The sequence below is a fragment of the Mytilus californianus genome, unplaced genomic scaffold (assembly GCF_021869535.1).
Source record: "Mytilus californianus isolate M0D057914Y unplaced genomic scaffold, xbMytCali1.0.p SCAF_10, whole genome shotgun sequence".
NCBI classification, from domain to species: Eukaryota; Metazoa; Mollusca; class Bivalvia; order Mytilida; family Mytilidae; genus Mytilus; species Mytilus californianus.
This window is the reverse complement of record NW_026262582.1, coordinates 1,737,339-1,760,756: the sequence shown is the minus strand read 5'-3', so window position 1 is coordinate 1,760,756 and position 23,418 is coordinate 1,737,339. Positions and strand designations below refer to the sequence as shown.

The 23,418-nt window shown below is 32.1% G+C and overlaps 1 protein-coding gene across 1 annotated transcript in view; it reads right to left on the bottom strand.

Moving 5' to 3' along the window:
* Nucleotides 1-15,794: 15,794 nt before the first annotated feature.
* The window catches only part of LOC127717449 (uncharacterized), a 65,010-nt gene continuing 57,386 nt past the window's right edge, over nucleotides 15,795-23,418 (bottom strand). Inside the window, exons 3-7 of the mRNA XM_052223088.1 lie at nucleotides 20,947-22,191; nucleotides 20,346-20,376; nucleotides 18,688-18,956; nucleotides 17,758-17,785; nucleotides 15,795-16,984 (exon numbers count right to left, since the gene is read on the bottom strand). Coding sequence (XP_052079048.1) covers nucleotides 16,674-16,984; nucleotides 17,758-17,785; nucleotides 18,688-18,956; nucleotides 20,346-20,376; nucleotides 20,947-22,191 — 1,884 coding nt within the window. The 3' untranslated portion in view covers nucleotides 15,795-16,673. The remainder of the gene's footprint in view (nucleotides 16,985-17,757; nucleotides 17,786-18,687; nucleotides 18,957-20,345; nucleotides 20,377-20,946; nucleotides 22,192-23,418) is intronic.

The window sequence follows — 23,418 nt, the reverse complement described above, 5'->3', positions numbered from 1 at the left end:
TATACTGTTAGTATATTATGTCGGTTGGTTGATTTTGTTGGTGGCTAAATATCAGAGGCAAATATTTCATTCCGTTTCACATAAGTATATTTTTTCGGACGTTCAAGATATCATTTATAATCCGTAAAGACAAATCTAACGAAATTGACGAGATTGTTCATAATTATACAACACCTTATGTGCAATAACACTGTACAATTTTCCTTTGAACATTTTTTGGAAAACAGAATCGTAAATCCAAGGCAAACATAGGTGAATGACGATAAGATATTTATAGAGACTGTCAAAAGTGGGGAACGAAGCAACTTTAAAAATGATTTTGTTAACCCGTGATATAAAAATACTGTTCCGATGCGTGGATAACCTTTCTATCCGCCTTCTAGTTTAAATAAAATCCTTTCTGTTATGATAACTGCATGTGATCACAAGTGTGTAATTTTAAAGCCATTGTTTAATGTAAATAAGAATATGAAAAAAAAGATTTTTTAATATGTGTATATTAAATATATATGACATAGAGTCTAACGAGTAAAGTAATTTGCTTTACTGGGAAAAAAGAACAATAGGATTATTATTATTGTTTATGTTTACAATCCAAAAAATTAAAATAAAATGAACTTCGGTTTCAACCAATGAAATGTCGTACACCATTCATTCACACCATTCCCGATCGCACGTTACACAATCACAGCATTCCTCATACACCATTACACCATTCCCCTTACACCATGCACCATAGCACCATACACCTTCTACCATTGCACCATATGCCATACACCATTACACCATACACGTTATTTTGGGAAGTTTACACCATCCAAGGGCTGTAAAACAATAAAAAAAAGTAAAATAACAGAAAATACCGAACTCTGAGGAAAATTCTAAACGGAAAGTTCCAAGGCAAATGGCAAAATCAAAAGCTCAAACACATCAAATGAAAGGATTACAAATGTCATATTCCTGACATGGTGAAGGCATTTTCTTTGGTAGAAAATGGTGGATTAAACCTGATTTTATCTGTATGAAAGATGTTCGTTGTTATTCTGCGGTTTACATGTTGTAACGCATATTATATTATTGATTTGTGTTTCCAGAGGAATATCATATTTCATTTAAAGGTTTAAACAACGCTGGTGCGTTAATTACACGTAAACGTGTTGAGAAACTGTTAAAAGCAACAATTTGATGACCGGCAACACATATAGGTGTATCAAGATAGGGCACATGTTGTGGGTTTGTAATAACATGAGCAACATGATGGGTGCCACATGTGGAGCAGGATTTGCCTACCCTTTGGGAGCACCTGAGATCACCCCCAGTTTTTGGTGGGGTTCGTGTTGGTTAGTCTTCAGTTTTCTATGGTGTGTCTTCTGTACTATTATTTGTCTGTTTGTCTTTTTTTCTTTTTTTGCCATGGCATTGTCAGTTTATTTTCGATCTATGAGTTTGGCTGTTCCTCTGGTATCTTTCGCCCCTCTTTTGTAGATTTTTTGTGCAAGCTCTTAAACTTATGAATTGATGTAATTTTACAATGTTTTGATTCGAGCCTGTTTTTATCGTCACTGAGTTTTTAAGAAACATATGTCTTGTTCTTTGATGATTTTTCTTTGAAATGTTTACTTATCCAAACAATGTTTACATACATTTAGTGAGCAAAGTACATTAATAGCAGAAACTAGTTTACATGTTAAGCATTAAATATTCCCAATTCACAAAAAAATATTACTCTCTACAATACTACGATTTCAGGACAGGCTTCAAAGAACAATTGCCGAAATTATGTTTCGCATTTTTTTATGTTTGCCCAAATTATTATCAAAACGTCGAAAAATGTGTGGATAAAGAATTCTCAAAACGAACAAAAATAATTGAAAAACATACATCGCTATTAATTAAGTTCAACTGGTCACTTCGCAAAATCCATTATGGGAACATGCTTTACTTGAAGGACGCATCATATCGAATTATCTTGCTTTACAGCAGATCGTCTAGCCGTTTTTCAAAGTACATTTAGTTATTAGTCTCCGAACACTTTTGGCAACAACATTTCGATCAACTGATCAAAAAATAAACAATGAAGTTCATAGTAAAACCAAATTAAAGGCTAAAAGCTTTATATCGTCTGAAGAAATTTCGTACGTCACGATTCAGTAAGTAACTAGGCGAGACATCATGTATGATGACAGCTACATTCATTATTTCCGAAAGAATAAACACGGCTCATATTAAAATCACTAATAAGTCAGACCTTCGATGTCTTCTTTGGGTAACTGTTGTATATTTCCGTGTCAAATAATGCCTGCGACACGTAAGCTTAAAGCAAATGTAAATTGTTGATAGCAATACTGAAGTTAACATTAATACATATATAGCAAAAAATATCCATCAGAACACTTCATTACCTTTTGATGTAATCCGGTCTAACTCTTTATCTGTATTAATATAATGACCGTTTCTTCTTTTGCCAAATTTTCCATATCTAAAAACGGCTTCCGGAATATATAACACGGTAGATACCACAATGCTTAAACATGATATGAACATAGACTTCCGTATATTAAATCTGTTTGTAAATGGAATTATGAACACGATATCTTTTTTTTGCAGGCACAATGTAGCAGTAAGTTACACTGAGGCAAAATGAAAAGTCCGTTCAACCGTGTATGCTACATTCACAGAGAGGATACGGCATTTTATAACTTAGTTCATCTACTTTTAAATCAAAACTATTTTTTGAAGTTATAAAAACAAATAAGTTAAGCACCGACCTGATTACAGCGGTAATGGAGTCGGACGCTGCTTAAAACATAAGCAACACGGTAACCGAATATATATTTTGCTTTTGTAAGAACACATACATTATAAAATTGTTAACACATAGAATCTCTAATGCCAAAACAATCATACTAAAGGTAACCCAAGGTGTGGGAAACAGCCAAACGATATGGTTGTTTATGTCTCTTTTGCTTCCGTTTCCTTTTGGATCTTCTGCGGATTCTATTATGACGCCTTGTGAGTCTAATTTTTGTCTGATCATACTAATGAATTTCAGTAGTAATATCGCATTGATCCATGCGTATATTATCCTGTTAATATCGATGCTCTAGACTAGATAAAAGTTCTCTGCTATTTGAAAATGTGTTTGAATAAATCTCAGTCATCTGCAAAGCCGGTAACATGGCCGCCACATTTTATATTGTAATGTATTTGAAAGAAAAAACATAGCATAATACACCTATCAATGTTAAAAGAAGTGCCTGATATTACATACCACGTGTTTAGGTTATGTTACAAAAAAACCGTTCTACGCAGCTGTAAAATAATCTTACTATTGCTAATTACATATCATGTAGTTAACAAAGTACTAGATATACAAACAAATCATACTTTTCATTACTCCATGCTGTGCAACATATGGGATGAAAAGTGCAAACATGTTAAATAGAGCGATTATCACGTAAATTAAATACAACCATCAATCACCTTTCATATTTATTTCTGTGTTTTTTTATTATTTTTGTTTGTAATACAATATTCCGAACTTTTTATTGTAATTTTATTTTGAATGACAATCTGTCATTATGTATTGGGTGTTACTAAGTTTATTGCATACATCACATTACATCGTATATGCCTTCAGAAAAGTATTAAAATATTACTGATATTCGAAACTAGACGATTATTATTGTCCTTTTGTATTAACAAATGCTGTGACTTTACTTTGAATCTGAGGTATGAACACTGAAATAAGTAATAGGCCTTCATTTCATGTAACAGATTATTATTCTTTGGTCTCACGGTAAACATGTTTAGCAATACATATTTATCCCAGCGTCGACAATGCAATTCTATGAACATATCTTTTTGGTTTGTGACCCGGATTTGTTACAGTTAAATTGATTGATGACTATTGAACAGCAGTATACTACTATTGCCTTTATTGAACGATTCTATACAAAAGTTAATAAAAAACACCGCTACAAGTTAATAGAATTTTTTGGGGATTTTACATACAGTATTGTTTTCAAAATTATTAGTATCTTATCATATACATGCAATGCAATAACTAGTGAATCAAACAAACGAGAAAAATACAATTTATTAAGACAATAGATTATAATCATCAAGCAAAATAAAAATAATTTCGTATGTCAAATAGTTTATTGTTGACGTCTTCACAGGAACAACTGTAATCATTGAAGTTTTTTTTTAGAAAATGCAAGTTCAAATGGTCTAATTAAGCAGTACTTTAATAAACAATGTAATTCTTTGTTCTGATTTTTTTTGGGTTTTATTATGGCAATGGTGTGACGTACTTTTCTTTAATTTTAAGATTTTGATACCTACCTCTGAATGCCCAATGCACTTATGATTGGCATATTCAATAAGTAATATATATATATAAGGGACGACTATATATAAGGGACGACTATTTATAGGGGACGACAATATATAAGGGACGAATTTATGTACATGCACTTAAGGTAATATTTGTGACACTTTTGAAAACAGATGGCGTCCGAAAACCGTTTGAAAAGATTACTACGGTCGTTTTTATAATGAGCGCTTAGAGACGTAGCTTTATTGGAATCAGCTACCCTCGTTCATTGTTTCATACCATTTGATCTAGGATTTTATCAATTTGGAAAGATATAATCCACAGGAAAGAGCTGCTTGGATGTAACAGCAGAAGATGAAATGCCAAAAAGCACAGGACATTGAAACTAAAACAATTCTCTATAGTCATATGTTACGCCCATTTAAGTAAAGGATTTTTTTTGTTTGCCTATATTTTTCGATTGTAAAGAAAAACTTATGCAATGGAACACTAATCTGTTTTGTCGATTCGACATATCTTTGTAAGTATATAAAATAATATCAACGGCGTTTATTATGACACACATTCGGTTGATAATCAGATTAAGCAGGATACAAAATCAAGCCACAGTGTGGTTAACGTTCATTTAGTGAAGAAAAAAAACATACTTTAACATGTGTTAACAGTAATTGGAAATAGCAGTATTTGTGATCCTCATTCAATGTTACAACCTCCGGTCTTTTTTTATTTTTCCTATACCCCTATTTATATAATCATGATATTACGTAATGGAAAGATATTAAAAAACAACCCAACTTCTAGGATATCCACTTGATTAAACAATCGTATTTGTTATGCCTCTGCAGCCAGTTGTTAAACAAAAATGCACGTGGATATCCACACATTTTCCCGTGCAATGCTAAAAAAGACCTTCCTGTTTCAGATTAATTTCACAAAATACTATTAGGCCAACAGTGAACGGGAGAGCTTTTTCACTTTCCTTTTCCATTGTTTTCCTGTGACTTTACCTGAAAAGCTCAAAACCTTATCTTTGTGATAACTTGAACCCAGCCAAAGTGTGGTATTCCATAAGTGGTTTGTGCTCGTACCGGCAGACAAAGCAGCTAATAATGTAGTGGTGTTGTAACGCATATACTACACGAAACTTCCCAAAAATGAAATTATTAATTATTCTACATTCAGGTCCATACGCTCCACAGAGAGTCAACTGTAAACAAGTATATCACTGCCACTACCCAGCTTAAAGCCTCTTCCGAACATTTTAAAGTCCCGAGTATGCACTGGTTACCTAAATTCTACAAACAGCCATTTAAATATTGTTTCATCTCCGCATCTAGTAAGAGTTCTACTACTGATCTGTCATAGCTTCTAACTACCTCCCTTACTTATCAAAGAAGTTGTTATTAACTTTTGTAATACAGCTTATGAAAATAATGATATTAATTATTTTTGGAGTGTTAAAAATTCTTTAGAGGTTTTAGATAAAATATGTGCTTTTACTGGTCCTTTTAATTCTGTTGACATTTATGATTTTTCTACTCTCTACACTACACTTCCACACAATCTTATATTTGATTAAATGGTCTTTTGAAAAATCTCATTGCAAATTTATTTGCAGTAACTCTTTTAAAGCCGTTTTCTGTGAAAAAGGAAAGTATGCTAGATACACTTACTGTAAATGTGAAGATATGACTGAAGCTTTAAATGTTCTCCTGGAGAACATGTATGTACGTTTCGGCGATAAAGTGTATCGACAGGTAGTAGGTATTCATATGGGCACTAACTGCGCCCCGTAATAACATATTTATTCCTGTATTGCTATGAATCTTAGTTTATGACCAAACTCAGTAAAGACACGTCATTGTTACATTTTTTGACACATCCAACACTACCTTCCATTATCTTGATGGTATTTTTTTCGTTAAATAATCCAGAGTTCTCTAAATATACTTCCGAAATTTACCCAAAGGAACTTACTTTAAATAAATCTAACATAAACTGCAGGAGTTGTCCTTTTCTCGATTTAGACATTTCAATTTCTAAAGGGAAACTCCATACTAAAATTTACGACAAAAGAGATATTTCTGTCCCTATTGTTAATTGTTGGCATTGCACAAGTCATGTCTTCTTTGACTGTCCATGACGTTAAAATACTAAATCCTTGGGATGTGTTTTAGTTGATTTTAGTCTGTGATGCATGATGTTTTAGTATTAATTGTTTTTGGCTTTTAGCTAGCTTTCATTAATGCGAGTACTCTCAAATCGTACTTTCGTGTCAATTTGACCTGTTGATACAATTTGCAATGCGTTTTTGTTATTCAATGTGTTATATCTCGTCTCACTATTTTTAGTATATACCACCTTTGATAAGTATTCAGTAAGACGATAAATTTTCACTTCTGGTCCCGTACTATGAACAACAAATTTATTTATTTTGTAAAAAAAATATTTCCGTACTCCATGTACTCCTTACAACAAAATTATTATATTTACCTGTGTACGTTTTTTTATTACACGTCATTTTGTCCAAGGTTATAATTGTCTTTCTGATATTGTTTTACATCTTCCCCCTATTTTATTAATATTGTATTTACATTATGTCATAGATCAAATTTATTCGTGCAGTGTATGTTTTCTTGTTTTTGTTAATATGTCTTTTGATTGAGTTAAGCCATTTCAATTGATATTTTATAGTGTGTCTTTCTATGTTGTGATGTTACATTCAGGTTAGGATGAAAGAAGGCGCCTGTTAAAACGCTTAAACCCGCTGTATTTGTTTGCACCTGTCAGAAACCTGTTGTTCAGTGGTTGTCGTTTGTTGATGTGGTTCATAAGTGTTCTCGTTTATATATTTTTTTTTTTTTGTTATAAAGATAAGACCGTTTTCCTGTTTGAATGGGTTTAAACTAGTCATTCTTTGGACCCTTTATAGCTTGCTGTCTGGTGTGAGCCAAGGCTCCGTGTTGAAGGCTGTACTTTGACCTACAATGGTTTACTTCATACACATTGTGACTTGGATGGAGAGTTGTCTCATTGGCACTCATACCACATCTTCTTATATCTACATACTGAATGCAAGACAAAGTTGAAAGGTATAGTGAACAGCCGTCATGGCATCTTTATAATTTCTTAAGGAATAAACACAAAATGTTAACATGACATTTTGCTGAATTTTATTATTTTTAGTTTCTTTAGATGTCGCAGACTAGATTCTCGTGTTTAGATAATGATATATGTATGTCAATGCTATTTAACATGTGTTCTAACTGAATTTACAGTTATTCATAGTATTTCATTGACGAACTTTAGAAAGGGAATATTGGAATTTTTGACAAACTGATCAATTTGGTTGACACAAAGAAGAAGGCAATCAGGCCTGCTGGTGTACTTACTGTTGACAATGATACCACCGTTAGCCTTGCTATATTTATTCAAAGCCATGTTTAGACAACAATGTAATGGCACGAAATGGAAATATTCAAACTAAAGTATACGATTACAAGAATCTTATTAATTGATTTCCGGTGTAGGACGACGATCGTACATCTTGCGACGAATCCTATGGCACATACATTTCGTAATTTTTACAATTTGCATGCACATGTTCTACTAATATTGAACCTTACCTTACCTTTTCTACCTTTTTTTTTATTCATGGCGTTGTCAGTTTAATTTCGACTGATGAGTTTGATGTCACTTTGGTATCGTTCTCCTCTTTTTTACCTTATATAACCATACTAGCGATTTGTATGCAGTTAAAGTTACCAAACACCTTTGAGTACTTACAAAACATACAATCAGTACTAGAATATATATCAAATCAGTGTGAACAGTAACATAATCAGTCTGAGCACACTCTTGCTACATTTATTTTCAAAACCTAAATGGTGTTAGTCCTCTTCAACTTCAACTAAAAATAAGGGAAAACACAATCACGTGACTGGTACATGTGGTATCCTTTAAAAGTTTTCCTAGATGTTCAGATATGCATTTGAAATGCTGTTGCCACTCTCTCGTCCACTGATCACTGATTATGACATGACCAAATGGAACTTATCATCGAAGTTTCACCTACCACTGACAATTGGTGACACTGGTCTAGCAGGTTTGTCTACCCTTCCGGAGCACTATATAACACCCAATGTTTTGTGTGAAAAGCAGTAATAGTGCTCTTGTTTTAGTTGTTCGTGTTGCGTTATGTCTTATTTTGTTTGTAATGTATATGTCCGTTATCACTTTTGTCTATATATTGCACTGAAACCCTTGTTTTCATTTCAAAATTAAAGTTCAGTGTAAGAGAATTTGTGTTTGTCGCTTGTTAAGTAATGTGTGATGATTAAGTGGTAGATAATATAAATTCATCAAATGCATTGCATGTTGCATAATCATCTTATATGACTCTTATCTGTATTTTAACAAAGAGTAACACGGAGGATGTCAATTATAAAGCAGGATCTACTGACCAGATCCAGAGCACGAGCGACAACCCCAAAATGTTGGTTGGTATTGTGTTGTGAAGACTTTAGTGTAATGATTAATATCATGTTGATTGCTCTTGAGTTATTATTTCTTTTTCCATCTTTTTCCCCTTTATGTAAACCGCATTATCAAAACAGCACCTGTAGCTTTAAACGGAATCATTCTACGGTGGTACAATTTTTTATGTTATTTGTATAGATAGTGGTCAATAAGTTGGTAGTAGTTCTTTGATTAGGTTTTACGACATATAGAAAGTCAAAAAAGGGGGGTTTGTTGACCATATTTGGTATCAAATCAATCTGAACCATGTTCTGTTAAGTGTTGTCTGTCCTCTTTGTATTTCTGTTTATTTTTTGGATGACTTTAGCTGGCCGCTAAAAAAATGTGTACTTGTTCAATGAGAATGGACGTCAAACTAAACTCCACATTATATAAATAAACTAAACTTAAAAAAAATAAACAAGATTAATAAAGGTCTGAGACTCCTGACTTGGGACAGGCGCAAAATGTGGCGGGGTTAAACATGTTTGTGAGATTTCAAACCTCACCCTATACCTCTAGCCAATAATGAAAAAACAAACACACAATAAAACTCAGTTTAAAAGACGTCCGAGTCCGATGTCAGAATGGTAACTGAAGAAACTAAGCAAAATGACAATGATACAAAAAATAGCAAGGAACTATTAACAGTTATTGACATGTCAGCTCCAGACCTCGATTAAACTGATTGAAAGATTATGTCTTCATCGTATGAAAATCAAGCACAATCCCTTCCGTTAGGTTAGGGGTTTAGTATCATACCATCATAAAATATATAAGAAGATCATAACCCGTATCATGCCAACAACTGGTTTTAGAATACATGTGTTAATTTCCCAACAAAGAACCTATGAGAGAATGAATATTAATACCAAAATATGCCATCTTTAATGATCTGACAACAGTATCGTAACTATGTCCCTTCTAAATAAGTCTGTTTAAATGTTTGGTTAGCTTTTGAGGTGAATGTCGACATGTTTGTGCTTTATTCAGAATATCACCTTAAAAATTAGATGTGAAGTTCCCGAACGTATAAGGTGTCTGCATGTTGATTTATATTTAAGAATGGTGTCCTTGTACCGATGCTAAAATGTATTAAATGTTTTGACTAGTTTGTGATGTCGAAAACCCTGATGTAATAATTTTTCAGTAATACAGAGATTTCTTTCGTAAAAGATCAAATACGTTGTTACATACCCGAGCGAATCGAACACTTTGAAAAATATAAACACCATAAGATGGTGACAAGGGCACGTCACCGTCTAAAAATGAAAAATGATCTCTTTTATCATACATTTTAGTATAAAGCTTCCCGTTTAAGATATAAATATCAATATCCAGGAAAGGGCAGTGTTAATTGTTAGTATATAAGCTTTATTTAAAGTAAGTTCAGCAGGATATATCTCTTTAGTGTACACACTGAAGTCGCCATTGTTGAGAGCCAATATATCGTCCAAATATCTAAAAGTGTTATTAAATTTTTGTATAAGATGTTGTTTAATATTATTTGCTGTACTTTTAAGAATGTATGCATTGACATGAATTATCATTGATATGGTCATAATTATAAATTAACTGTTTACAAATCTTTGCATGTTTGAAATACTAAGGCTTTTCTACCTCAGGAATAGATTACCTTAGCTGTATTTGGCAAAACTTTTAGGAATTGTTGGTCCTCAATGCTCTTCAACTTCGTACTTCATTTGGACATTAACATTTTTTGATTCGAGCGTCACTGATAAGTGTTTTGTAGACGTCTGGCGGAAATACAAAATTTTAATCCTGGTATCTATGATGAGTTCATTTACAACTATATCAATGAATTTGCCTTTCCTCTTGAACAGCAATAACATATCTAAACAGAATAAATAATAAAAGAAACTTGAACTTGTTTAAAAGTTTGTTTATACCAGATTTCGAAATTTCATGATACTCCTTTAAATGTTATTTTGGATTCTTTACAATTGACCATATACATGAACATATCAATAGATCTTATATCTACAACTACTGTTCATACTAAGGTTAATCGACACACAACACAATTTATCCAAACAAGATAAAAGTGTTGAAATTGCAATCATTCCTGAACATTATACATGGAAACGCTATGTCATGAAATTGGAATAGAAAAATCAGTTTCTTTCCACTCAATATTTTGATATTAGTTGGTAAGTGTCTTTTTTAAATAAATATTACCATTTTGTCATGTAAAGAAATTTGTTTGCTGATAATCATTGGTGTTACTTTCATCTGTAATTCTTTCATGGTCATGTAAATGATCATGATGATAGTAAGCATGCTCTGTGAACGAATCCTTCTCATATATCCCTACAGATGTATTCCTAACAACTGCTTTTTTTTAAATAGAGATGTATTAGATGCAAAACCCCTTTAACCAAGTATCTTTTTCAGTTTTATTGAACGTAACACATTGTTAATAAATGTATTATCGATCTTTAATAAACTGCGGTTTAGAGAGTATCTAATTGTATCATATATCTTGATCTATGAGTACAAATGGAGTAAGCATTCCAAATGTAGGTTCAAGTTGTTTGTATTCCGCATATGTATTTTATTTCTGTATTTTACTTTCTCAGTTATTTCTGTTTAAAGCTTTTGTTTTTGGCTATACATTAATGTTCGTTGATAATCCCGTTGTTCAAGAGATATAACAAAACAAAAATACTCATTTAAAGGTGGTCCTTTTAATGGAATGATTTGTTTACAGTTCAAAACAACATGTGTCAGCAAAGCATCGTTCTAATGTTACAATGAATATACGTCAATATGAGAACAACCCTAAAACAACACAACAAGCGAAAGAGATTCCGATGTAGTAATAACATCCCAAACGATAACCAATTGTACCTTTACTGTCCATTTTGTTTTTGTAATTGTACATTATCATATGTTTATTTAACCACTGTTAGGCAGTCCGTCTTTTTTTAACAAATCATGACTATCCCCAAGCTAGAAATTAAATAAGCACGAACATCTATTTCAAAATGTTTATTATAAAGCAAATGGGTATATATGATACTAATAAAAGCTATATTAATATAATCATTCAAACAATATAATTGTACCTGCAATTATTTATATTTCTTTATGTTTCGACAGAATCAGAAACAAAAACTGTCTCAATAAATCAAATAAATCAAATAAAACCTTATCATGTGGTCTGTTACAAAATATTAATACACATTAAGGAACACTCAATTAATTGATTAACAATCATTTAATAATCAATAAAATTTATGTTCATATAAACGCCATCGAGCTACGAAAAACAGCAATGTTGTACCATGATATGATGTTAAGAAATTATTTGTTTTTCAATTTCAAATATCAAAATGATATAGTAATTTCATCTTTACCTAGTTGTCTGCGATGACTAGTTATGCAACAGATGATTTTGAATATTTAATTCACGTGTCGCATTCGCAATCGTGTTTCTCTTTTCTCTCTATATCATCACGTAGAGACGACTATCATCACACGTGTAATAACAGGAGCGCAAGGGCATTTTTTACTAGCACTAGTAAATAGCAGTCATTTGTTCTTAATAACTCTGAACAGTTCTTTGTTTTTTCTGTGCTTTTTCATTTTTGTCATAATATTGTCTCTGTTTAACTTATGGTTACAATTGGCCTTTTTTGTTAGTTAGGATAATTATTTATATAGACGAATTCTTTTACAATGAAAGCAATTAAAGCAATAGGTTTTACATGTTTACAAGTCAAAGCTACGAAAGGAGATTTACCAGGATCGTTTCCCTTATTTTAATCATACCCCCACGGGACTTTGTTCCGTTATCATGGTTTTTGACCAGTCTGTCAGTGCTGTTCTTTTCACAAAACTCCTCTGAATATATGAGTTATGCCCATATACTGTTAGCCCGAACATACTACTGCAACAGTTTTTCATTGCAACTTATCTGAAACCACACAACAGAATTTTATGAAAATAATAAGGACGTACATGAAGTAGTTTGTAGATGTGTATATCCACAATAAGCGTTGTATCAGTTGACTCTTCTAGAAGTTATGGGTCTTTAAACTTAGGAATCTGGTGAGGTTTGTTTGCCTGTGGAGAATGTTTGGCCATTGGGTATGCAAACGTGCTCACATAGGTTTCTTTGATTGGTTTTATGACCTTAATTTGGTATCTAACACGATTTATGATATTTCTTTTGAACATTAGCATATTTAGAGTACATACAATCTAAGACTCTCTCATCTTGCAATAGCATTAAAACATTTGACTTTTCTACACTTTACACAAGTATTCCCCATTCCAAACTAAAAGACAAATTGAAAGAGTTGGTATTACTTTGTTTCATTAAAAAAGAATGGCGAACGTAGATACAAGTATCTTGTCTTGGGGAGGGATAAATCCTACTTTGTAAAGAATCAATCTGATTCAAACAAAAAATTCTCTGAAACTGACATTATCAAGATGCTTGATTTATTGATTGACAACATATTTATTACGTTTGGAGGACGTGTTTTTCAACAGACTGTCGGAATTCCAATGGGAACCAATTGTGTCCCTCTTCTTGTCGACTTGTTTCTTTATTATTATGAGGCTGACTTCATACAGGAGCTTCTTAGGAAGAGAGATAAGAAGTTAGTAATATCCTTTAACTCTACGTTCCGTTATATAGATGATGTTCTCTCACTAAATAATACAAAATTTGGTGACTATGTTCAATGCATTTATCCCATCGAACTAGAGATAAAGGATACTACAGATACAGTTAAGTCTGCCTCATATCTTGACTTACATCTAGAAATTGACAATGAGGGTCGGTTGAAAACAAAACTTCAAGACAAAAGAGATGATTTCAGCTTCCCAATTGTGAACTTTCCATTTCTATGTAGCAACATTCCAGCAGCGCCTGCATACGGAGTATATATCTCCCAATATGATATTCACGGGCTTGTGTTTCCTATCATGATTTCCTTGATAGAGGATTGCTGCTCACAAGGAAGCTATTAAACCAAGAGTTTCAAATGGTGAAGTTGAAGTCATCCCTTCGTAAATTTTACGGACGCCATCACGAGTTGGTTGACCGTTATGGAATAACCGTTTCACAGATGATATCGGATATGTTCCTTTTGTCGTAACTACAATACCCTTCCCTTTTCACGAATGTGACTTACCGAATTAGACTATTTACCGGATTTGTAATAACATAAGCAACACGACGGGTGCCACATGTGGAGCAGGATCCGCTTACCCTTCCGGAGCACCTGAGATCACCCCCAGTGTTGCTTAGTCTTTAGTTTTCTATGTTGTGTCATCTGTACTATTATTTGTCTGTTTGTCTTTTTATTTTTGGCCATGACGTTGTCAGTTTGTTTTCGATCTATGAGTTTGACTGTCCCTCTGGTATCTTTCGTCCCTCTTTTAATGTCACAAGCTTGAGACCAGCAATCAATCATTCATTAAGGACTTTCGCAAGTCTAAAATAATTCAGAAAAAAATAATTTTATACACATATGAACCCAAAAACAATGATATATGGATTGTTTGTTGGTAAAACATTCATTTCCGTAACAAACTTAGAGCTTAAAGTTAAGAAGATCAAACAATAAGTATACGGATCAAATACGAACGAATTCAAACAAAAATATTACATGAGAAAAAGTAATTGACCAACAAAATACACAGCATAATATAACACAATGAATAGGGCACAACATTATCAACTCCTTTGCGATCAAAACATATCAATATGTATATACATTTACATTGCTGAATAGTTGTTTTCTATTATTTATCACATGGATTGAAGAGTACTCGTGAATGTTTTAAAGTTCACATTTATGACACATAATGATATAACAAACACTAAAACAAAAAAATTAAAAATTTTGCATTAACCGAATGCTTGAGTGCGAGCTCATATATAGATGATTCATATATAATACAGAAGGTTACATTAATTTTAAAAATAAAGTTGAAAGGAAAGTATGCCATAATTGTGATACTTCGCAAAAAAGCAACATATCATTAAAATATAAATGTGTATTTATGTTTAAAAGCTTGTTGTGAATATGTTAAGTAACTATGTACATGTAGGAATAAAATGAACACTCAAACTATAACTTAAATACCGCAAAATCAAAACAAAAAGTGATAGTTATAATTCTTTCTCAAATCATAGTTACCTGCTTGTACATTACATGTAAATTGTGCAAAATAAAAACGCGTTTAATTGGACATTTAATTCTGATTTTAAAGAATCACACTATGAATATACTTTTTTACATTGTCGAATTGTTGCTTTTAATTATATGTCACATGGAGTGTATAGTACTCGTGAATGCTTTAGAGTTCGGATTTCTGACAGATAGTGATATAACAAACACTGCAAGAAGAACCCCCAAAAAAAAACCATCTTGTCTAAAGTGGATGTGTTAGTGTGAGCTCGTATATAGATACTACATATACTATATGTGAGCACATAAAGAGGTACCACATATACTTAGCTTAAGGTAACATTATTCTCAAAATAAGGTTGCAAGACAAGTATGCCATAATTCTGATAATAAGCAAAAAAGCAACACATTATTAAAGAGAAATACGGATGGCTTGTATTTATGTTTCAAAGCTTGTTTTTTTTATATAATGAGTTACTTTGTACATGTAAGGATGAAAAGAACACGAAAACATAGCTCAAATACCTTGGAATTTAAAAAAAGTGGTGGGTATTATTCCATTTTAAATCGTAGGTATCTGCATGTTCATTACATGTTATTTTTATAAACTAAAGTCACGTTTTCTTCTGTTTAACATCGACAATGTGCGTTTGGTTTTTAAATTAAGATAAAGACACATTTAGTATCAGTACTAAACGCCTGCCAATCCACTGTGTCATTGTATCTAGGATACATTGATTCACAAGTCACATGACCAGTGAAATTGGAATGACCACAATTTATTTTAATTTAGTCATTAAGATTGAATGTGCATATATGATACAAATTAATAATGATAATAAGTAAATTAGTATTTCAATAGTAAAAATAATAATAAAAAGGCTTTTAGTGTTGAAACCATATTTTGATGTGAAACAGATGATCTTGGATAAAATGTGTTAACGTAAAACTAAGACATTACATACATGTAGCTACAGTGTGTAAATAAGATGAACACAATGAAAAAAATAAGCAGAAAAAAATAAAATACAAGGCCAATTCAAAAAGCGGAAGTCCATAAAATTATTTATAAAAAAAATATTTTATGTGAATAAAAAGAAATCTGTGAAAAAAAAAATTGAAATAAAAGATGAAAAGAAATGTTTGATAGTATACGTTAAGACATTTAAAAGAAAAACATGGTGCTACCGAACTTGTTTTCTTGCTAGAAGTAAACAATGCAATTTCTTTAACTTTCATTCATGACAATAATACTGTTTGTGTTATCTCCGCTTAAATTGGTAAGTTAAATATTGATTCGAACAAACAGAAATATTTGGTATTTGTTGAAACTGTCTAAAAAATGAAATATATCACTAAACTTTCTTTTATTAATTGCAAATCTGTCTCAAAATTTACAAAGAACTAGACCGATTGCGTACTATTGTTTTTTTATAATCCAAGAGGGCGGTAAACAGCTAATCTACCTTTATGAAGATTTCCTAGTTCAAAAGATGGATTGGTATTTGTATCAATGCATTTATATTTCAAGGAATTGTCTATACGTATTATGTTGTCCGTTCTCAGATGACTTCAATACAATGTTTTGAATAGTGTCTTTTAGATGCGTACAAGAGAAAATCATTCTTAATAGAAATATTAAAAAGTTAAAATAAATCTGATAATGTGTTGTCAACGATTTTTATATTTTTGCCAATGTTACTGAACGCATGCGCGATTTTTCGTAAAGTTGGTTTCAGACTGTGCATCCTGCAAAACTTGAATCTCCATTCTTCTAAGATATCCCGGTTCAATCTTACCAAATCTCTTTCATTTTGCCTATGGCTGATCTGTTCCCAGGTATGAAAATCCATTCCAAGCTCGATTAGGAACGGGAGGGAGTTTTTGCCTACCAATGGAGCCAATCTGTCAATGTGTTCTGCTGTAGGTACCAAATCCCACTTCTCAGGTTCAATGTCTGTGTTGTTCAAAGATAGAAAAAAAAACATATTTGCTACATGTTTAAAATTTGTTTTAGAATATTTCGAAAAATTTGAAAAATGGAAAACTATTTATGTAAACACAAAGATAAGTTATTTGGTCTTATTTTTGGGACTGCAATACGTATAAGTAAGTAAGGTATGATTGATGTTTCAAGCACAATATAAAAGAGATGCATGCATTTTAAAACTCTTATGGATGCAAAGGACACACATGCATAACATAGGGAAGACTTAAAACATGTGAATTATATCACCGTTCAAATGCCGACAAACATACCATGGCCATTGGTTACTCAAAGCACTACTGAACACAGCCATTATTGTTGCATATAGGATAATAGTGTGGAGTATTAGGGTATCTTTATCAATCGTATAGCTTGTCAAATGTAGATAATGTAAGTTCAGACATAAATGCGTGCATATATCATTAAAAACCAATGATTACTGGCAAAAATGTGACGGAACATTCCCTACAAAAATCTCAATGCATTTTTCGCATTTATCAAAACATTGCATAATTTTTCGGTACTTCTTGCTAAACGTTTACTCTGGTAGAATGTATATAGATTCCCTTTATCAACCAGGTCTTTTAGAACCTAGTTAATGCCTGTGATACATCGTTGTTCATATAAAGACGCTGCAATAAAATACATACATATCTTAAAATTGCTTCTTAATATTACGGACAATCTATATCCACAATCATATAACTACACCTCTTGGAAAATACTGGATTCATATTACTTACCAAAATAAATAGGTTGGCCTTTCACAAGCTGAAAAATCAAAAAAAATTATTTACACAACTGTCATTAGATCGAAAACATTTGTGATGTACACTACAGTCAAAATGTTTGTTATATGAGCATACTTCATATTAATTACAAAAACATAAAATAATTGTCAGATTAGAGATAAACACGTTCTTTTTTATTCATATTTCTAATTACTTCTATGCGTATACGTAAATAAATTTAATGCTGTGTATTATCAAGATGTGTTTCAATTCATACATTAGTTCTGCCAATTTACTTATCAAATTGTATGTGTGTCAAACAGATGACATTGTGTTTTTTTTTTCTGTTCTCAGGTGGAATGATTGGAAAATTTTAACATAAGATTATTGATGTTTCTACTTGTTTTGTCTGTAACGTGTTGCATTAGAAAACCATTAGTATCCTCAATGCATTCATGATGATTATCAATGTTCATCAAACAAGTGTGAGAGCTGTTCTGATCATATTGTAGTTTTTACTTTTGTCTGATTTAAAAGCCTCAATATGTTTTTTTATAGGATGCTAACTATTACAGTCGCTTGTCCCATTTTTCAAATGTTGTAGGTATTTCATTCCTATAAATAAATATTTATGTCTTTCGAAGTGTTATAAAAACACATGTTAATCAAACTGTTTTTCCGACAAATTTTTGTTTGTTTTTCATGTTGTTGGTTTTGAATTTTGTTTTCACCTTACATGTCATGCATAGTCATCATATTTACTTGTTTACCCTCAACATGCTCAATATGCGTAATATAGAAGATGTTCGGATTTTTTGTGTATTTGTTTGTCTGGTTAATATATTCAAACTAATATTGTTATAAAACATATCACATACAACAAACTACACTGATTAGACAAACAATGTTACTAAATGTTGTGATTCATTTAAAAAAATGTACCTTGCAAAGTATGTGGATACTTTCTTTTCCAATTATCTGTAATGCCTCTTTGAAGTCTTTGAATGTCACCATCCTGCTATCTCGACATTGTCTCAAAATTTCAAAACATGCAGTCTTAGGATCTTCAGTTTCAAATATTGTTTCAACTTCCCTGTTCGACAATCCCAGATGTATTGCCATCTCTTTAGCTTCAAATGGACTGTACAATAACGACAGACGACGTATGTGTAGGTCTGATGGTGTCGCTTTCAGAAACTCCTCTTTAGTAACTGTCTCGACAATACAGCATATGTATCATATACCAACATGATTGTTATTTAAAAACATATGTAAGAAAGTCAGTAGACAGTTTGAGGAGATAAATCTTACCAAAACACCGAAACATAATATCACAGATACATATTACTATGATATAAATAACATCCTTAAGAAACAGACACACGCTTATTTTATACAAACATTATATCACAAGGAAAACGGATACAATCAACATTATTGCAAACTAAAACTAAAAGATATATATTATCTTCAAATCAGGTTTTAAAATGTGCGCCGGATAACTTTAATGTCTTCCTAAAATTCATTCCGGCCTGTGAGAAATCAAGTCCTATCAGATGGTAAGAATGGTATGCAGAAATATATGTCTACGATATAATGTTATGGTCTGCAGAAATATATGTCTACGATATAATGTTATGGTCTGCAGAAATATATGTCTACGATATAATGTTATACACCATTCTGGTAACGGGTCATATGTTTATGATTCAAAAAGAATATTATGTAATGCTTTCTTGGTAACGATTCAAAAGGTTGATCATGTAATGCTTTCCTTGTTACGATTCAAAAGGTTGATCATGTAATGCTTTCCTTTTTATATCAGCCGTTTGTCTTTAGCAATGATATATGTTTAAAACATGTAATATTGACAATCCACTTTTATATATGCCACAGTTTAACATCGAACTGAGTAATAAATAGATTTAAGATAAAGTTAGCAGTGCGAGAGAGAAAAGTAAACAAAGACCAATACTTGAAAAAAATTACCACATGATTCGACGATAATGCAATGAAAATTGACAAGATATCTAAATATTGTCAAAATCATTTGATTATCATATGCACACGGTATAGCGCATTTTGTTTTAATAAATCATGACAAAAACTCCTGTATAACTACATTCAAGGAAACACTTGATATATCTACTGCGTCCCAATTGTTTGCTTACCAACGGTACCTTGGTGTCCGTACACATGCAATGTGACCATAAAAGTTAGGCTAATAATAGCCATATCTATATACGGTAAAATTTGCTTGATGGAGTTAAAAGCATATTTTATCAAAACATGCTCAGGGTATCAACTTCGAATTTTGAAAGGTTTGTATTACATAACGTTAGTACCGAAACTTACAGAGACATGAACAGTGAGACTCGTCGACATTAAATGTGTCCTTTATCTTTTCTTCAGAAAAAAGTTGTTAACATACGAACATTATTTGTTGAACAGTGCTAATGCTATCACACGAAACGATACGAAAATACAACTATCAAAATGTAAAAAGTTGAGAGGTAATTAGTATTCTAAAGCTAGTAGTCCTCCAACAAATTACAAAAAATATGAAACTATAAATCACGTTATTCGTTATTCAACAATACCTGTGCACCCAGGTTTGCACTTTTCTTCATCCTGAGGAAAAAAAAGTAAATCATAAACTTATTGAAAGACAATTATTTGATTTTATACATCAATTCGGTATACATAATTAGAAGGTTTACCGCCAAATTGATGGGATAGAAATTGGAAAACGATCGTAAAATCTACAAACTATCTTTGTATTAGCACACATCAGGCTTGACATAAAGAATTTTCCCTATTCGTACATTATAATTGGTTCTCAGAGTATATATGCATCGTAACATTTCATTTCCATATGTGTATCTATTTAAAAGGCATGACAAATAAAGTAAAACGGGAAGAATACAATTTCGAGCATTTCACCAAAAACAGGTGTTAAGTTTGATCATCATAATTAACGTTAAGTTGCTATTATCTTTTGGTTAACAGAAAAAAAAAATCATTTTATCAGGCAGTACATTTTTTTTCTCGGATCTTAACGGTCAATTTGATATAAATCTAAACGATAAGCAAGTTTATTGATGTAAAATTGGAATGTCGAATCGATATAGGTGTGTATTCATTTCATTATTTTGACTGCCATTTCCACAAAAACAAACATTCCATCACATATATTACTACCTTTTCTGTAATCCATGATGTCATTGTGTGTATCCTGTGTTCAATGCCATGTGAAGGACATATCCACACTTCTTCTGTGTTAGCTAGATCGTTGACTTGGAGGAAACATGGGTTATCTGGTGAGTTACAACATATCAGGGTCATAAAGGATGCTTCACTGGTTTGAGTCTGGTCGCTACTTGTTCTTATATACAGCTGACTTATTTTCTCTAAGGCTGATGTTAGACATTCATAGATACTGGAAGCTACATCCCTCATTATAAGTGAGTTTGATGTGGCATGAACAAGACGAGCAATGATAATCTTATCTTCGCAGGCAATGTACATATCTAAAGACGGATCAATGGTGAACACCCCTGACCTATGGAACAGCATGTCCTTGTTGGGCTCTCCATATGTCTTCACCGCCCAGACATATAGACAGTAGCTTATAAATCTAAAAGATAATGCAGGAGGTATCATCAATGATGACGATTGAAAGGCTATGGCAATACTCCTGTGTGTGAAACCAGCTGATTGGAGGTATCCAGAATCATCTTCCGCTCGTATCATACTAGCAACATAGTAAAACTCAGCAGGGATACGGTTGCGGTCTGAATCGTATCTTTTTGGTTCTACCAATATATCCAGGTGGGTCATGACATCCAGTAAATAATCTTTATCTTTGTAGAATTTCCGATATTTCTTTTTTTTCCAAACGGTTTTGATAACTTTCTTTGAGACTACCCCTTTCTTGCCCATTACATCCCACAACTCTTCCCTTTCTGTGTCTCCTTGGCAGAACCTTCTATCAGTAACAATAGATTTAAATGCATCAATGAGAAGAGTGGGAGTTAGAATTATTCTGTCGTCCAATTTATGTTCATCAAAGTACAAAAGCTTGCCAATGGAATGCTGAAATTTAAGAAATACATTTAACTCAACTTCTGACAATGGTCTAACAGGCTGCAATGCATTTACTTTCTTCAGATGCTCTAGGGTAATCAGGGGAGTGTTGCGCCTGATCAGCGATGCAAATTCTAATTCTAACGGGATAAAGCACTTTGGAAGTGGTTCGCCCCATGTTGGTTGCCTCTCTGATTCTCTGATGATAGCAGCCTTTATCGCCGCCATTTCTGGGTCATATTTGTCTTTAGCGTTTACAAATATTTTATCATCAATCACCAAGTGTTGCATTAATGGTGTTTTGTGAAACATCTTGTAGATTTCTCCAAATATGTAATGTCGTCTTGTTTCAACCTCACTCTGAAAATACACATATTTATATTAAACAATCACTTACATGTCAATGAAAATATTTAATTGTAAGATCTACTTGTTGCTTATTTACTAAATTTACCAATTAAATTATCGAAATCACACCATTACTTGCATTTACAAAACGAGTAAAATCAAAATTATAACACTGGTATCATTTTATAGGAGCAAAAACAAAAGATACGGAATAGATACCCAAATTAAGAAAAAAAATTTTAAAAAAAATTGAATAAATAAATAACATTCGGAAAATCATAATTACCAGGCAGCAATCAAACCTTAGACAGACAATACCCAAATTGATATGCAAAAAACATGTTTCTGGAGTTCAGACAACAAAAACAACTACACAGTACAAGCAGTAAATGCATAAGTAACGATGATGTGTATCTTATACAACAGTCTTTACAAAATATAAACCAGTATGTTTGTAACCGTTTTCTAGACACTTGCCCTATCTACGAAACACGAGTCTGGCGTATTTAAGTAAAACCCAGGCACCTTTTAATGGGTATATGTAAGAATACAGTGTGTATCTCATTATAAAGAAACGAAATATAAAAAAAAAAAAACTAGTTTCTTTAAATATTAAACACAACATAAATGAGGACTTTATTTAGCATTTAAATTGACTATTTCGTAGGGCTAATGTCATGTAGACATCTACAATGTTAGGTAGGAAAATTCATAGATCGACTAGTTGATTGATTGTGAACTAAAACGTTTTTTTATTTGATCTGCGTTTAACGCAATAAACAAACAATTATTTATATATCAAATTAGTACAATAACGATTATGTAATCAAAACAATAAATAATCTCCATTATATATTCGATCATTATACATTATATTTTTTTTACTGCATATTACTCAAAAACCAAACAGTCCATCATTTCAAATGTAGAACGTGTTCCAAAAAATACTTACAGCTTTTATCTGATCTTTGTGCGTTAAAACAACCATAATCTTAGGAAATCCCTGAATACTTCCCTTACAGTATGTTACAATGGTGTTGATCCAGAATAGCAGATAATCTGTTATAATAAACAAAAAAAGAATGATTGTACATAAGGGGAAAGGTATTACAGTCATTTAAATGTATACGTTCTCTACGAAATCTACTGTCTACTAAATAAAGTAATTGAGTGCTAAGTCTTGCAATACTGTACTAACATTTGAAGGTGTTTAAGTTAACAAGCGTATTTTTTTAACAT